Source organism: Natrix helvetica, assembly GCF_964273705.1.
Source record: "Natrix helvetica genome assembly, chromosome: 1".
NCBI lineage: Eukaryota > Metazoa > Chordata > Lepidosauria > Squamata > Natricidae > Natrix > Natrix helvetica.
Genome location: NC_138548.1, coordinates 36237036 through 36254260, shown reverse-complemented (window position 1 = coordinate 36254260; position 17225 = coordinate 36237036). Strand labels below are relative to the sequence as shown.

Below are 17225 nucleotides of genomic sequence, written 5' to 3'. Positions count from 1 at the left end.
ATGATAATTTCTATTTAGAGGTTTAAATTGTGGCAGGTGTGTCATTTTTGCATTTACTCTTGCTCCATTTACATTTGCAGAGAAGAACAGTTGCCACTATCTTCTAGTCATCAGACGTGGATGTAGTCTTTATATATGCACACACTAAACAAACCACACATCCACTCCATAAGAAAAAAAGCTTTTATATGTAAACATTTCTTCAGTTGCCCCATCAAGACCTACAACATTCTTCTTCTTCTCAATATTCTCCCAACATTTATTATTTGTTAAAAAAAAATGAAAATGCTTATTAAATTGATATTGATATTTTTTCACCAGGCCATCTGTGTTCACCTATTTAACAGGTTTTCTTTCCTCGTAGATCTCCTCTCAAGTCAACGGTTGCCCGTTTTCTGTCAATTGATCCTCAACGTTGGAAACTTCCTGAACTATGTAAGTGATCTTGGGGGGGAAAATGCACATTTTTTAAAAAAGCGGTGGGTAAAAACAGTGTTGTTCTTCTTGCCTGTTTTGTAAATATTGTTCAAACCAGCATTATGAAAATAGCAAATATAATATTGTTCATTCTTGTTGTCGTTCTTTTTCTCTGAAAGGGAAGTCACACGGGAGACGCCGATGGCTTTAAAATTGGTACTTTGCTCAAGTTAACAGAAACTAAAGCGAACCAGACTCGCATTACACTGCTCCATCATATATTAGAGGTAGTTTCTGTTGTTTTTCATTGATAAACATGGCAATAATGGTAAAATACTAATCAAAAGAAACTGATGCAGCTGAAATGTATACTAGCCAGAAACCATCTAAGACAATATATTCCTTTATTTTGTTTTGTTTGTTTGTTTCCCTAATAATTTTATTGCAAAAATATTTGAGGGAGATGGTATTTAATTAAACGGGTGTTGGCCAAAACATACACACAAAATTTTGCTTACATAAAATATTTCTTCTTGACTATGTTTAGTGTTTTTCTTGCTCATCTAACTTTATTGATTTGCTTTGCTTTCTTATTAATGCCATTTTTTTGTCAAATTGTTATTTATACTTTTTAATCTTATTTTCTGGCATTAATTATACTGTTTAAATTATTCCAAGGGAATGTAAGACGTCCTTGCAAAATATCAGGTACAGAAGAAGGGCTTAAATTATGGCCGTTCTCTGTTTTAGAATCCATCCAGCCTAGAGATGATTCTTTTTCCTTTTATCTTCCTAGTAGATCTTTATGGTTGCTTTTTAAACTGATTCTTGAATTTTCACAAAGTTTAACAAATGTATTTTATTTATTTATTTATTTATTTTATTTAGTTTGTATGAGATAACAGGTATAAGTATAAACATGGACATGAACGCAGGAAATGGGTACAAATAAATGGGGACAATAGGACAGGGACAGTAGGCATGCTGGTGCACTTATGCATCCCCCCTTACAAACCTCTTAGGAAAGGGGTGAGGTCCACGCTAGACAGTTTAAGGTTAAAGTTATGGGGGTTTGAGGATGCAACAACAGAGTCAAGTAGTGCATTCTAGGCATTAACCACTCTGTTGCTGAAGTCGTATTTTCTGCAATTTGAGTTTGGAGCGGTTTATCTTGAGTTTGTATCTATTATTTGCCCATGTATTATTGCGTTTGAAGCTGAAGTAGTCATTGACAGGTAGGACATATTTAGTAGAATACAGTCCAGTTCATCAAATGTAGTGGCAGCTTCTATTTCTTGGAAGGATCTGCATACAGATCTTGATATACAACTGACCCAATGCTTTTGGTCTGGATGAAGAGAGTCCCAATTGGTTGAGCTGCAGTATATTTTAGTGTGAACTCCGTTCTACTGTTCACACAAGATGCTTGGGAGATTTTGCAACAACCCTTTGGAAACTTGTTTTTAATTCTCACTCATTGATCCAGTTCCATCCATGGTTAATAGTTAAGCTGAATGCAGTGGATTCAAGACAGACTTTATTAAATGGGGTGGTTCCATTTACCCAACCACAGAAAATCACATGCCTCCAGGTCATCCATGGATGTTCGGGAATTCTATTCTCTTTGATAGATCTCTGTTTAACTAAGACTGATAGGCAGCCAGTATTACTGTGCTAATAATCTCTGAAAAATCAGTTGACATACAGAAAAACTGCAGCTATCGTAAATCATACATGTGTATAAGTGCTTTTTTTAAAAAAAAATTCTCCCCCTTTTTCTTTTTTTGGTTTAGGAAGTGGAAAAAAATCACACCGATTTGCTTCAGCTTCCCAAAGATCTTGAATGTGTTTCAAAGGCAGCTGGGTAGGGATCACTATATCTTTTATTACTGGCAAAACTAGTTTTATAGATATACTTCTTTCTTATATTTGTGTTGAAAAAAGTAACCTAGAGCATGCTTAACAGATAATTTGATTAATCATACTTTAAAGTATGATAATATTCCTCATCAAAAACTTGTTCGTGGCAAGGTAATTGTTTGAGTCTCCATAATAATAGCCTAAAACCTTTGAAGTTGTTTTTTGCACAATTAGGGTTGTACAATCCCATCACATCCACAGAATTCCAATTTTGATCCTATGAATCCAATAGATGCAGAAACAGCATTTATGGCTTGTTTCTTTTCAGAATCAATCTAGATGTTATTCATTCTGAATCCAGCTCCAATATAAAGAAATTGCTGGAACTTGAACGGAAGCTGTCATCTTCAATTGAAGAAGTGAAAGCCCAATATGGAACAGCCATTCAGGTTGGTGTAACACAACTCTTAATCCTCTCCTTGGAGGACACATCCAACTGTTTCCATGTAAACAGTTAGCTACTACTACATTTGTGTTGGAAGGAAGGAAATTCCGTGTTGAAAGGATTTGCCAAAGACATCACCATTGCCCAGGGGATGCACAGGGTGCTCTTTTCATGTCCTTGCTATTTTTCACACCAAAGTGGTACCTATTTATCTACTTGCATTTGCATGTTTTTGAACTCCTAGATCAGAAGGAGCTGGGACAAATTGACAGGCGCTCATTTGGTCATGTGGCTCACACTCTAGGGTTATGAGCTTCCAAGCTATCAACATCTGAATGGACTTCAGGCTCAGTGTCCTAGTCACATAAGCCACTGCGGCCTCTATGAAGTTAGCTGATCCTTTTAGAATTTCAATTTTAATCTCTTCCAGGATAGCTTAACTGCGAACCAAAAGCTGGAGGATGAGTTTGAACTCGTTGAAGCTAAGAGAACAAAGCTTGCCAACTATCTCTGTGAAGATCCAAACAAATTGTCTTTGGAGGAGATATTTAACACCTTGAAAACCTTCCGTGATCTCTACATCAAAGCACTAAAGGTTTGCATTTGAGACATTAAAAAATGAGATCAGAACTGTTGTGAAACCTCATTCTGATGCACAGCAAAAGTATTGCAAAATCCTTAGGTGGATTCAGAGGTGGGTTTCTGCCTGTTTGGACCGGTTCCGGAGAACAGTAGTGGTAATTGGGTGTGGGTCGCCGAACAAGTAGTGATGGCTGGCTGGCCACGCCCCCGAACCAGCTCACTCCGACACTCACCCTCATCTTCGCCATATGCATCCACACAACTGCCTCCTAGTGCCTATACACAGGTAAGCAGCATGGGCTGTTCAAGGAGCCCCGAGGCTTCACAACCACCGCCTCCTAAGTGGGATCGAGCCTCCCCACCTCATCAATATACAGAGGCAGGAGGCATCAGTTTCATTTGCTGCCTGCGAGCTCCAGGGCAGGGTGGGGGCGAGCAAGCAAGCGAGCATGCCAGGATCTGCCGGTTGCCTCTAATCTGCAGTTTACTTATGAGCAAGTTTACTCATGAGCAGGGTGCTCAGCAGCCAGTGGATTGCTGTCTTGCTCGCTTGGCTGCTGCCCCCCCTCAGCAAACAAAACCACACACTCTCCTGCATTCAGCTCGACGCGGCTTGCTGCTTTCTTTGGCCTTTTTTTTAAAGTTTTACAGCATATTTTATTTCCCATCTCCAATCTGAAACATAAATTTGCCAAACCACGCCCATAAAATAAGCCACACTCACAGAACTGGTAGTAAAAAATTATGAAACCCACCCCTGGATTTTTTAGACTATTGGACCACACATACACACAAACACAGAAACAAACAAGAGGGTTGCAAGCACACAGCATTTTGGATTTGATTCCAAAACAGTAATTTATAGCACAGGAAGTTGCAGATGTAACACTTGTCAGCATCATTCATAATTTTCGTTGTTTGAGGGAAAAGAAGTCATAAAATCCATAGCAGATTGAATGGAGTTGGCACTACTGTGCACAGTATAAGAGAGGATTTAGGTCCATTTCCTCTCCCCCCACCCCCACCCCATTCCCTTTCTTCCCATGTTCCGCTTTTCTTCCTACATGCGCACAATGCAGATGTGGACATAAAAATAACACAAATGGAAGGAATTCCTGGAGTCTAAAGCTGTTCTATTTTTACTGAGCTGAGCTTCCATCTCTGTGTAACATTGGAAAGTTGACATTAAAATAATACCACGACTTTAGTTTCAGAATGATTCTTGGGGAACTGATTGCCTAACCAAAATATACACATTCCTTCTTACTGAGTCTGTATTTTTCCCATGGATTTTCCTGCAAGATTTTGAAAGTGTTTAAGCATTTTTGGTTTGTCTTTCTTGGTAGTTCAGCTACAATGTGGATCTCATCTCATTGTCCCCTTTTTGTGACTTCTTGATGGGTTTTAGTATCTCACCCCTATTAAAAATATATACTTTATTTTATGTTGCACTACTTCTTTCTCCTTACTTATATTTCATTTTATGTATTGATTTTTCTTAGTTCTGATTCCTTAATTAGATACCCTGAATCTCATGATTCCAAAAGACAGATAGGATATAATTTGTCTTAATGTTGATCTAATTGTGATTTGTTGTATGGCAGACTTTAGCCACAGTTTCCTTCTACAGACATGAGAAGGAACTGTGGTTTAATGAATGAGAAACTCTTTATATACCTGGGCATCCAAGAAGGGAGCACTTAATACATAGTTCAATCCTGGACCGACAAATAGCAGTCTGGCCTGAGCCAGTGACTCAGTAAAGGGGATTTTCTTGTAGCAAAGCTAAAAGAAGACATAACCTCTTTGGACTATGTGTAGTTCTTGACTTATTACCATTTGTTCATCAACCGTTTGCAGTTATAATGGTGCTGAATGAACAACTTTTGCCCAAAGTAATGGTCCAAAGTAATGGTGATCAAATTTCCAGTGCTTGGCAGCCTGCCCACACTGATGACCAAGGACTTCAACTCCCTCCACCAGCCTATCTTCCCTCCATCTACATTCATTTGCCCCCCTGCCACCCTGTGCTCTGCTACCCCAGCTGACCTTCATCATCTTCTTCCTCCCATTGCTGACGTGATATACCTGGCCTGGCATTTGGGTTGGGTTGACTTTCAGCTGTGGGGAAAAGAAGACAAAAACAACTCCTGAGTTAAAACCAAAAAGTCCCTTTGCAAATGTTTCTGGAGTGCAGTGCAGAAAGGCTTTTTGGCACACCTCAGTTCAGGGGATGCTCTTGACTTCTTCTTTTTTTTTCCTTCAGCCAAAGGCAAGCCCTGATTGGGCCAGTAGCCAGGCTAGGCATGTCAGGTTTCCAAAAGATGCCCTAATTGATTCATGAGCCTCACCTCAACAGCAGCAGGAGCAAGAAGACAACAAAGATCAGCTGAGGTGGCTAAGCACAGAGTGGCAGGAGGCTTGGAGTGCAAGATGGGGAAGGCAGCTGCAGCTGGACCATGAAAGCTGCACAGTTTGCACCTGCTTCCTTCCCCACAAGGCAAGGTGCAGGGTGGCCAAGAGTTAGGGGGAGATAGGCATGTGGGAGAAATTGGAGAAGTACTTTATCTTACTGAGGCTCAAGGCATGGGTGGATACTCACTTAACACACACACACACAGGATTGTCAGTTGATGATGGCAACTGGGACTGCTGGGATGACACAGTCATATCTCATCTTGCTGTATAACCGCATCGCTTACTTGCCAAATCAAAGGTCAAGAGCTACTTTCATAAGCAATTTCTTTGCAATGGAAATTAAGTAGGCCCAATGTGGAGCATTGTAATATGACAGGTGAAAATCAGGCAAAAGTTAGAGCCACCTTTTACATCCCATGTTCCTCATACACAGGAAAACAAGGACCGAAAGGAACAAGCAGCCAAAGCTGAGAAAAGGAAGAAACAGTTGGAAGAAGAAGAAGCTAAGAGGCCAAAAGGGGAAGATGGGAAAACCGGTGAGTCATGTAGATGTTTTTCTTTACTTAGGTTCCATAAGCCTTTATCTGGCAACATGCCCATTGAATTCAACTGACGTTACTTCCTAATGAACCTGCATGGAATTGCAGTACCTGGGGGGGGGGAGTATTTCATCTCAAGTACTGTTGTAACTATGGTTTTGGCCAGGTACCTGTTAGGCTAGTGTAAGTTCCAGTGAGTTTAGTAGAAAGTACTTGTCAGCCAATATGTTGTCGTACTTATAATGCTGGAGTGTTTTAGGAATGCCTACATTCAAAGCCATCTTGATGCTTTAACTGAGGTTCAATCTCTCAGTCACCCAATTTCATAATATGTTTTTTTTTGGAGGCAGGAAAAAAAGAAGAAAGGAATGCTATGCACATCAGCTTAAATACCAGGCTGAATACAAGTTATAATGCCAGAAAACAATCAGAATATATATGTATAGATACTGTATGTGTCTGTATAAGATGGATGGATGGATGGATGAATAGATAGACACAAACAGACATATATACATGAAAGAGATACACACACAGAGGCACACACAATGAAACTGAAAACAGTTTATTGTTTTAATGCTGTTCTTATGCATAAACTATCTAGCACCTGTGCATATACTATCTGGCATCAATACAATAGAGTAATGTGTACAGCCTTGATGCAAGGGAAAAATAATCTCTTTATACGATAATTTGCTACACTGAAGCATAATATAATCAATAAGGAAATAAAGTTAAGCTTTCCAGGTAATTATTCTCAAAATAATCAGAACTATAGTTGCTTGTTCTGTTGTACTCAAGTTTCAGTGAGAGCTATTAAAAGCTATCTAAATGTGTAATTCTGCTCCCTCTCTCCCAGTTATCTGGATTTCCACTTTATGGACAGAGGTGGTGCTAACATCTGGGCTGTTTTTGTAATTCTTCCACGCAGCCAGAAAATAAAGCACGAGCCCACTCAAAAAATGAACCCTAGATGGATGAGATTATTTACATAAATGTGATTAGTTGTTGGTTCACTGCTAGAAATTGCAAGGATAAATTCTCATCAAAGGACAAACATTTGGATTGTTTTTTTCCCAGGTTCCAAAACAATTTGTTTGTTAAGTTATTTTGCATATACAACTGCAGCTCAATGGAACCCAAAATAAAATGCAGTGAAATGTAGGGCCCCCAGTCCAGCCATATTCTCAATCTGATTGGACAACTCACTTTTTTCTCCAAATTCCAACTCTAGTTAAGAAAGGAGCTGTCAAACAAGAGGAGGTGTGTGTTATTGATGCTTTACTGGCTGACATAAGAAAGGGATTCCAGCTACGAAAAACAACCAGGAACAAAAATGGCGCGGACACTCCCATGAAAACTACACCTCAGAAGGGAAAAGTGACTGGTAAGAACAGAAAATCAGAAAATCTCATGAGTTTTTTTCCCCTTGCTTAACCTACAAAAGTCCATCTTGTTTCCATCTGTTTCCATTGATGGCCAGTTTGCTTCCAGGTCCAGTTCAAGGGGCTGGTTTTAACCTTTAAGACTGTTTATAGTGTGGGCTATCTAAGGAACCACCTCTCTCCAGTTACATTGTCCTGCCCCATTAGATCTGACAGAGAAAGCATGTTGCAGGTACCTTCAGATAGGAACCTTCTTCATTTGGTGGTCCAAGATGATATGCATTCTCTGCTGTCACACGAACCTTATGGAATATTCTTCTCCCTGAAATTAAAGTAGCTCCATTCATTTCCATATTTTGAACACATTCCTATGTCATCAAGTCTGGGGCAATTGTAGACTGGCTCAAATGGCTCCATTGTTGAGGAGGCCATTTTATTATTCTGTGGTATTTTTTAATATTTTTAATATTTATCCATGTGGATTTTTATATTTTACATTTTTTATTTTTTATTTTTATCTGATGGTTTCTGCACAGTCCAGAGTAATTTTCAATGAAATGGGCAGCTAAATAAATTTGATTATTAAATAGTAAATAAATCCAGAATAAGGACAAATAGAATTCATTGTCTTCTTTCTGTTTTTTGTCTCAAAGCTCTTTTCAAAAATATTCTCAAAGAGAAACAGCGTGAAGCAATATCACCTCAGCATCCAGAAATTAATTTTTCCTTCTTATTGTTAATTGCAAATGTTTATGGGAAAAGAGAATAGTATGAACTGGGGACAATATAACTCTAGCTAGCATAGTTCTTTCATCTTTTTAACGTTAGAACATTGCTTGGAGATATTATTGTTACTGGTTGCACCTGATCCTTTTCCAAATAAAATGAAAGCCACATTTGATTGGAAAACGCCCTCAAGTGGTCACGTCTAGTGTGAATCGTATTATTAGTAGCAGAAATGCCTCCAAATCAAGCTTGATTCCTGGCAAGTTAAGGGACACGTTTACACTATTTTGGAACCACTATGGAAGTGGTTTAATTTTTCAGGATTCTTTTATTTTTTCTTCCCAATCTAATATACAGTCAAAGAATTCTCTAGTTGTCTCCCTTGGAAGTGCAGATGAGGTCAACCAGGTACTTCCCTACTGGGATAAAGCCATATCATAGGCCTCCCCAAAGTCTCTGTTCCCAATGGAATCACAACATGAAATTGTTAAATTTTCCTCTCCCCACCGCTCATAAAGAAACCCATGCATGCACAGATGCACACAATAGGCTTATGAAACAGAGATAGAGAACGAACATAGGATGATTTAAACTTTGTGTTTGGTAACTCTTCAAAAGTAAGGTGGTTTTTTTTTTTCATTTGAACTGTACTAAGGTTCAAGATTACAGACGGGAGCTCAAATGGCAGGAATCTATATGCACAAAGTGTTGAAAAAAATGCATTGGGGGGGGGGGGGGGCTATAACTGAATACTTCTCCTGAAATGATTGTTTTATATGTACTAGGTGTTAGATACTAGCCTCAGCTATAATGGTTTCCACCAAGGTCCTCTGTTCCGGTGGGAACAGAGGTTTAATCTCATTGGTTGAAGGGTTTGACAGCTCCCTATAAAAGGGCTGCTGTCAGATTCAACCTTCGCTGGATTGTACATAGTTGCTACTGAGTTAATAAAGAGCAGTTGTTACCGTTAGCCTGTGTGTGCCTTTCCATTACCCGATCTAATACTAATATGCCGGTGTTTGTTTATGAAAGAATGTTCTATGCTCTTAGCCTCCATCTAAATTTATGTATTTATTTATACATCTATTTATTTATGCAAGTATTTATTTATTATTTATATCTCATTTGAATTATTTTTACAAATAATGTTCTTAATGCTCCTTTTTCCTCCTTCTATTTTCCCCCCCACAACAACAACCACCCTATGTGGTGAGTTGGGCTGAGAAAGAGTGACAGGCCCAAAGTCCCCCAGCTAGCTTTCATTCCTGAGGCAGAACTCACAGTCTCCTGGCGCTTGGCCCAAAGCCAGCTTTCATGCTTAAGGGCAGACTAGAACTCACTGTCTCCTAGTTTTGAGACTGGTGCTTTAACCGTTACAGTATTTTAATATAATACAGGCCCCGTCTTTTATTTTAGGCCTTAAGTAAACACAATTGCTTACATATGTAGGGCTTATATGTTTTTATGGTGGGGGTTCTTTTAATATTGTGTACTGCAGACAAGACAAAAAAGGGAAATGTTACCTTCCCTTCTCCAACTGCAATTCCTATCAATTCTATTCACTGCTGAACACTGCAATGGAAGGGGGGGGGAGTTTCCATTATTTCAACATTATTTTTTTTACTGCTAAGAAAAGGGACAAGAGGAAAACTCACAGCCCACAAGAGAAGAGTAAAAATAATCTTCCACACTGAGATGATAACCATTCCCCCATTGTCACTATTTTCTCCCTACCCTTCTGTTTTGTTTTTGATGGGGAAGTTGGGATGATTCAGTGGAAACCTTTTCTCAGTCTGAGCTACAACGATTTGTGTTGGATTTCATTCTTATTGGTATCATTAATTTTCAGACCAAAGCGTTCAGGATGTGAAAGACCCAAAGCAAGAAGATGATTCAAGGACACAGAATAATTTACAGGACCAAGTAGAAAATGCCAAGCCTTCAGAAGGGGCGACCACAAATGAGAAATCTGAGGTGGCTGCTGACTCATTGAATTTACAGAAGTCGCCTGATGCCATTGGGAATGGCATTTCTTCTCCAGCCCAGCCAGATCCAGGAAAGGCATCATTACATTCCTTTGTTTTGGAGGAAAATAGACAAGCTCCAAATGGAACAAATCTGCAAGAGGAAAATGACTCCTGTTCCTTTCACGATGCCATTGACCATGATTTAGTGTTGTCTCACTCCATTTCTTTTGTAGAGTTTGCAAGTGATAACTCAGCACATTCAACCAGCCTGAATATTAAAGCTGATGAGGTTGACTCAGGGGCCCTAGCTAGTAGAACCGAACCTGATGGCTCCTGGAACCATTTAAATTCAAATGACCAGGTAAACAGTAGTTGTAGAAATGATGACCCAGGAGAAAAAATACCTGAAAACACGAAACAGCTCACAACCTCTCAAGAAATGGCCCTTGAAACTTTGGCCCTGCCAGAAGCAACTAAAGGCAGTGAAGACCCTTCCTCAGACTCCTTGTTTGACACGTCCCAGGATAAATCCTTCTCAGAAGAACCGGTAACTGACTCTTCATATTCAGCAACGGTACCTTCAGAACAAGCCCAAGCTGGAAAAGATGGCCAAAGAAGTTCATCAAAGCGCAAGAAGAAAAAGAGGCACAGCAAGGGCCATTCAAGTAAGTTCATTTTCATTGAGGTCTTTGAACATTAGGGCCAAATCAAAATGAACCTCTTTTAACTGTATCCTCCCAGATATTTTCACCTACAACTTGAGCTAGCATGCCCAATAGGTAGGACTGATGGCAGACATAATCCAAAGTATCTAGAAGGATCCAGATTTGGAAAGGTCAATTTCACAAATAGACTGTTTCATTTATGAAATAACGAGCTGAAGGTTTGGGGTGGAGTGCATTATGTTAATGCAAATATTTACAAAAGTGTAGATGACCTGGATCATTTTTATAAAAATGTTCCCTACTACTTTGACCCCACGTGGAATGCCTTCTCTGTTATAGCGCCTGGTGTACATACATACATTTGATAAATAATGAATTGCTTTTTGTTACAAAGCTATTGTTTTATTCACATGCACATGTGGTTGATCCAAACACTTAATTGACTAAAATGCCATTAATCTAGAGCAGCGACCCCCAACCTTTTGGGCACCAGGGACCTGTTCCATGGAGAGAGATTTCTCCGTGGATCGGAGGGGTTGTGGTTTCATGTGCTGCCTATATCCCGTGGATGGGGCTTCGCTTGTTTGCGCGGCCCAGTTTCTGGCATGCCGCGAACAGATGCCAGTCCATGGGCCAGGGTTGGGGACCCCTGATCTAGAGAGACCCTTGTGTCCTTGCCCACTGATTGTTATCCCATGACTGTGATATTACAATGGTATTTGCTAATATCTTGTGGCTACATTTAGTTGTCTTCTCTTTTATTTGAAAGCAGTGGTTGACACTGATTTAAAAGCGATGGTTGATACTGGAGATAAAAAAACAAAAAGAGTTTGTGAGATACAGTGAGGTATGTAAACCGTCAGGGCTGCTGCTGTATGTGACTAACCATTGCGTTGGGATCTTACACACCTAATGAAGTTGTTGATCATCTCTACATAAAGCTATGCTTCTTGTAGCTAATTATATGCAGTGTGTTATTTCTTTTTTAATACAATGCTTTTTATTTTGGGTGATTTGCTATCTGAGCTCAATTTCTGTACTACTGGAATCGCCAGCAAGACTCCAGGCTTTGGGTCTTTTGTGTCAGCCAAACATCATTTTCTTGGAGGAAAGCATTGTCTCTTGTTAAGTTGTTTAATGTTGTTAGACGTGTTGGGTAACAGCAAATGTTCTTCCTTTTGTCTGATCCTCATTTTCCATTCTCTGAAATTCTACAAAAAGGCAATTTCAGGTATGGTCATCTTCACTCCAGAATCAGAATAAGGCTGGTCAAGGGCTTTGAAAAAAAAGATTCCAGTCCTAACACAATCCTTCAGTCCCATTGTCTTTGTTGAACACTGTTGAAGATGGTGTTGATGTTGTGGAATATTTATTGATGATTCTGCACTACTGTAAAATCCAGTGGTCCTTCGGAAATTGCTATAGGATTTTATAGATCTCCCTCCCCATGGATGGAAGGCAAGGGTCAGCCTTGCAAGTTATGTCCTAGCAACTGGATCTGGATCATGTTCTTAGTACCCTAAAAATTCTTAATTATTCCTCAGAATCAGTTTCCATTTGCTTTCAGACAAGAAGTTGGCCATTCCTGCAACTGCATTACTTTCTCCTTTGTCTTCTGATTGCAAACAGCCATAACATAAACCAATCAAATGACATGTGATTTTCAAATGCTTTATACTATGTAATCAACATGCTTGTTTCACCAATTCATCTATTTTTTGTTCTTACAGTGTATTATCAGAAATGAAAATTACAGTATGTGGAACATTTTTCAGTGAGGATTCCAACTACTATCCATTATTTTCAACCAGGGCCCCTCTTTCCCCCACTCAACAACAATCTATTCAGATGTTTTCCTTTTCAATACTTCTCTCTCCACAAAAATACCTTCTCATAAAAGTATTTACAACTATACAGTATTCAGTGTTTCCAGGGGACGTCTTCACCTCTCTAACTTTATAGAGCAGGGGTGTCAAACTCAAGACCTCTGGGCCACATGTGGCCCACAGGGCCGACTGAAAACAGTGAAGGATGGCCCACAGCCTGCAGTGCCTCTCCCAGCGTGAAGCCCTCCCAAGCTCCATTTTTGCTGACAAAGTTGCAGGAAGCCGTCGCAGCCAAAAATGGAGCTTGAGAGCCCATTTTCATTGGCAGAGAGTTCGGGCCACTACAGGCACCCCCGACACGAGTGGTGTCAAGCTGGCCATGCCCACTCCAGCCCCCCAAGGTCAAACATAACCCCGATGCGGCCCTCAATGAAATCAAGTTTGACACCTCTGTTATAGATGATCTCCAACTGGAAGCGCCAAACACACATGGAGATCCTGGATGATCTAGCAACTGAATTTTCTATGATCAGTTTTCTGCATGCACACAGTTAGCAAACTCAAAGGGTTGATTATAGAGTATGCAATTTCTAGTGTGTCCATTCCCTTCTTCTATGTCATGACTCTGTTGTCTGAGCATCAATAGGTGAACCACAGTCAGGCCTTTACCTGATCAACTAACCTCAATCAACTCCTTTAATTGATCAAAGTTTGTCTAGGTCAGCGGTTCTCAACTTGTGGGTTGCGGCCCCTTTGGGGGTCAAATGACCCTTTCACAGGGGTCACCTAAGACCATCGAAAAACACATATTTTCAAAAAAATACAGAAAACATAAAATATTTTTATGGTTGGGGGTCACTACAACATGAGGAACTATATTAAAGGGTTGCAGCATTAGGAAAGTTGAGACCTACTGATCTAGGTGAACAATGATCAAGAAACCTAAAAAAAACGTGTCTGTAAGTACTTATAGAATGCTAAATAGCAAGACTGAATATGTTGCTGAATATGCAGGATTTGTTCCAAGGCCATAGGAGATGCACAGAATGGCTAGATGGAAAACCCTTAAACTCTTCATTCTTACCTCTGTCAGTAGCACATTCATTTGGAATCAAAACTCAAAATTAAATCTCTTCACTTTTCATTATTATTTTCAGTTTGGACATTTTTGGACCATTATAATTCTTAACTGTGATGAGCCAGAGAATGGTGTAATGCAGTGTTTCTCAACCTTGGCGACTTTAAGTCCTCTGGACTTCAACTCCCAGAATCCCCAGCTAAGCTGTGGCTGGGGGATTCTGGGAGTTGAAGTCCACAAGACGTAAAGTCGCCAAGGTTGAGAAACACTGGTCTAGAGACACACAAGGCAGACACAGTATTAAAGCTAATCAAATTGCAGTTTGAATGGAATCTATAGACAATTCAAAATGGCTGTTTGAATGATGTAATCTCAAAGCGGCACTAAAAATTGACTTTTCCTTTTCTCTGCAGGCGGTGCAGCAAGACAGAAAAAATAAAATAAAAAATAAAAAGCATGCTATTCAGCTATTGAAAGGAGCCATAGTAATAGGGTGCAGTTAATTTTTGTCTGGAGGTACTTGATAGAAGTAATTAATACTCAAATATATGATATATATCCAGACTTGAAAGTACCCTCAGCCTGTGCCTTATACAAAATTCTTATCCCAAAATAATTTTCTGCTACTTTGGGGCCATGGAGTCAACTCCCGATGGACAAAATTGTTCAACGTAAGGTGAAGGAGATACGATCTAATACAGCTGGAATAAGTTGAAGCTAACACAGAAAATATTGGAAGTTTTATGGCACCAATCTCACGTTTAGACAATGTGTCAGTTTAGGAAATACGATTCAACAAGGCCTGATTTTGCAAAGATCTGTGTTTTTGAGTTAACAACATCCTTCAATTTGATTGTGCTATACTTTACACCAGGTTGGCGCAAGCAATTTTTGTGATACTATCAGATATATATCACATTCCTGTTTTTACACAAAGACTTGTTACTCCAAGGATTAGACAAGAGAGATTTGTTTTAAAGAAAATTAGTAATTATTCTGATACCACCATGTAGTTGTCTGCCACCTAGTGGCAAAGGTATGCAATTACTGTCCATATGAACACATGATAATTTTCATGTTTATCCCATCCTTTCTCACTACACGCACTGCGACACTTCTTTTCAAGAAAACTTCCTCCCAAAGTAATATCATTAATGCAATCAATTTACACTTTTTGTGATGGTGATAGTAAATGTGTTTGGGGCTAGGGATATCTTTTTGTTGTTGCCGATGTATAACATTAATGGAAATATTTTAGAGTTAATATTGGGAATGTGATTCCCTTTTATCATAAAAACTAAAGTAATTTTTCGTAGTTTATAAATACTATTGAGAGAATTGCAGATTTGTAAATATCTGTTCCCTTTTGTATGTTCACTTATATGAGACTGAAGGTGTAGACATTACTTTATAAACTGAATTTAGCAGTTATAATTTGGAAAGAAGATATTGACGGAGAGAAATCCTGCTGAAATAAAACGGATGCTGTGTTATAGTGGGCTTTGCAAAGCTAACCTTGATTTCTTCTCCAAATCTGTTGGGAGTGTCTTCTCACGGTCTCCACATGAAAGCTTTTGCTTAGGCAGGCTAGAATAATGGGGAATTATGAACTCCAGAAAGTCCAGAAAATGCCAGGTTTTAAAAAAAGCAAGCATGGGTATTTGAAACAAAGTTAACTTTACCCATGTTTTAGTTTATCACAGAATTTGAACAGAAGAACGAAGCCAGATGCCTTCATAGCAGGTTCTTCCAGCCTTGGCATCTTTAAACTATGTTGCTGGGGAATTCTGAGAGTTCAACCATACTTTTTAAAATTACTAGGATGGAGAAAAAGTGCTCCAGACATATTGCACTACAACACCTTTAATAGCAGGAAGCACAGTGACCCAGTGGCTTAATGACGCTGGAGATGGTCTCGGATCTGGGAGTTAGAGCCCAAGCATTGCGCAGCAGGGTGAGCTCCTGTCACGTGCCTCAGCTTTTGTCCACTTAAGAGTTCGAAAGCATATTCTATGCAAGTAGATAGGTAGGTACCACTTTGGTGGGGAGACGAGCTTGTGCTCTGTGCAGGAGTCAGATTCCTGATGGTTTCTGAACCTTCCCGCTTGTGGCACCCATTTGTGAGGCAGCAATGGGATGGGTGATGCTGCAGGAAGAACTCCTCATCTTTCTTTCTGGTGTGAAGCCAGCTTGTCCATTTTTGGTACATCTTGGAAAGCATGCAAGCGTGTCCTATAATAGGGCTGGTACCTTGGCAAGCCAAACTACTACTCTGCAATAGATTATGGTCTCCTGGCTACTGTAACAATGCCATACACTAATAAAAATAATAAACTGTAATAGTATAATATAGTGGCTCTCAACCTCTAGTCCACGGACATTTGGGGGGCTGTGATGTTATTACAGGGGTTCCACAAAGGCTTGAAGAACTATTATGATTGAAATCTTGAGTCTTGGTAATCCGTGGCCATGGTCTGTGGCCACAAAAAGGGGTCCATGGTGAAGAAAAGTTGAGAACCACTGGTATAGTATATCTAGAGGACATCATGTTGAGGGAGGCTGCTGCAATTTGTGGAGATGATTAGGGGAGCAATTTCTGAACACTGGATACTACCTCCAGCCAAATGGAATTACATAATAGAGCATGTCCTACTTTCACTGTACATAGAAGCAGTGAGTTCCAAGGTGTCACAAAGTGATAAATTAAGGAGAATGGGCTCCTATAGTTGAGCCTTCTTACTTCTGCATGCTGTTGTGGTTATCAAATTTTCCATTTTTTAATGGAATTGTTTTCCCCGCCAACCCAAGCCAACAATAGTATTTGTCATCATTTTTTTACAATGAAATATACAATAAGATTATGTAGAACCTACTGATGGTTCTATGGCATAACATCCCCAAGTTTGTGTTTATATTTATGTGTGCATTTGCTTAGGTCACATACACTTGGCACAATAAACTTGCTTTCATCTAACAAATTTACAACATTGGTTTTTATTGTTTTATTGTGTTATAAGTGCTGAAATGTGCAAATCAAAATGTTCAGATTGTGCCCTCAAGTTTGTAAGCTTGCCTGAAAGCTTCTGTTTCTAAATATACCCCATTGCCAGATGTATTGCATTAATCCAGGGACCAAAAGTCTTCTAAAGTAATGTACATTCCTGCCCTATATATGTTTTATTAAAATTCACCAAAATGTAAGATCTTAATTATTTGTCCCCTCTACCTCTGTCAAAACACACAGGGATGTGGCATCTAAGTTGACTCTGTCAAAGCATGAACACAAAGGGGAAGAATAAAGAACATGCTTTATTGTG

The 17225-nt window shown here is 39.4% G+C and overlaps 1 protein-coding gene across 4 annotated transcripts in view; it reads left to right on the top strand.

The window, feature by feature from the left end:
- Positions 1-16893, top strand: part of INF2 (inverted formin 2) — a 74185-nt gene extending 57292 nt beyond the window's left edge. For 2 of the 4 annotated variants that reach the window (XM_081935229.1, XM_081935226.1), the window contains exons 14-23: positions 365-435; positions 597-704; positions 2211-2281; positions 2606-2726; positions 3153-3317; positions 6156-6258; positions 7496-7648; positions 10222-11004; positions 11774-11851; positions 14322-16893. In XM_081935229.1, the coding sequence (XP_081791355.1) occupies positions 365-435; positions 597-704; positions 2211-2281; positions 2606-2726; positions 3153-3317; positions 6156-6258; positions 7496-7648; positions 10222-11004; positions 11774-11850 (1652 nt within the window). In that variant the 3' untranslated portion in view covers position 11851; positions 14322-16893. The remainder of the gene's footprint in view (positions 1-364; positions 436-596; positions 705-2210; positions 2282-2605; positions 2727-3152; positions 3318-6155; positions 6259-7495; positions 7649-10221; positions 11005-11773; positions 11852-14321) is intronic. The other 2 variants (XM_081935227.1, XM_081935228.1) reach the window with 2 other exon arrangements.
- The last annotated feature ends 332 nt before the right edge of the window (positions 16894-17225 follow it).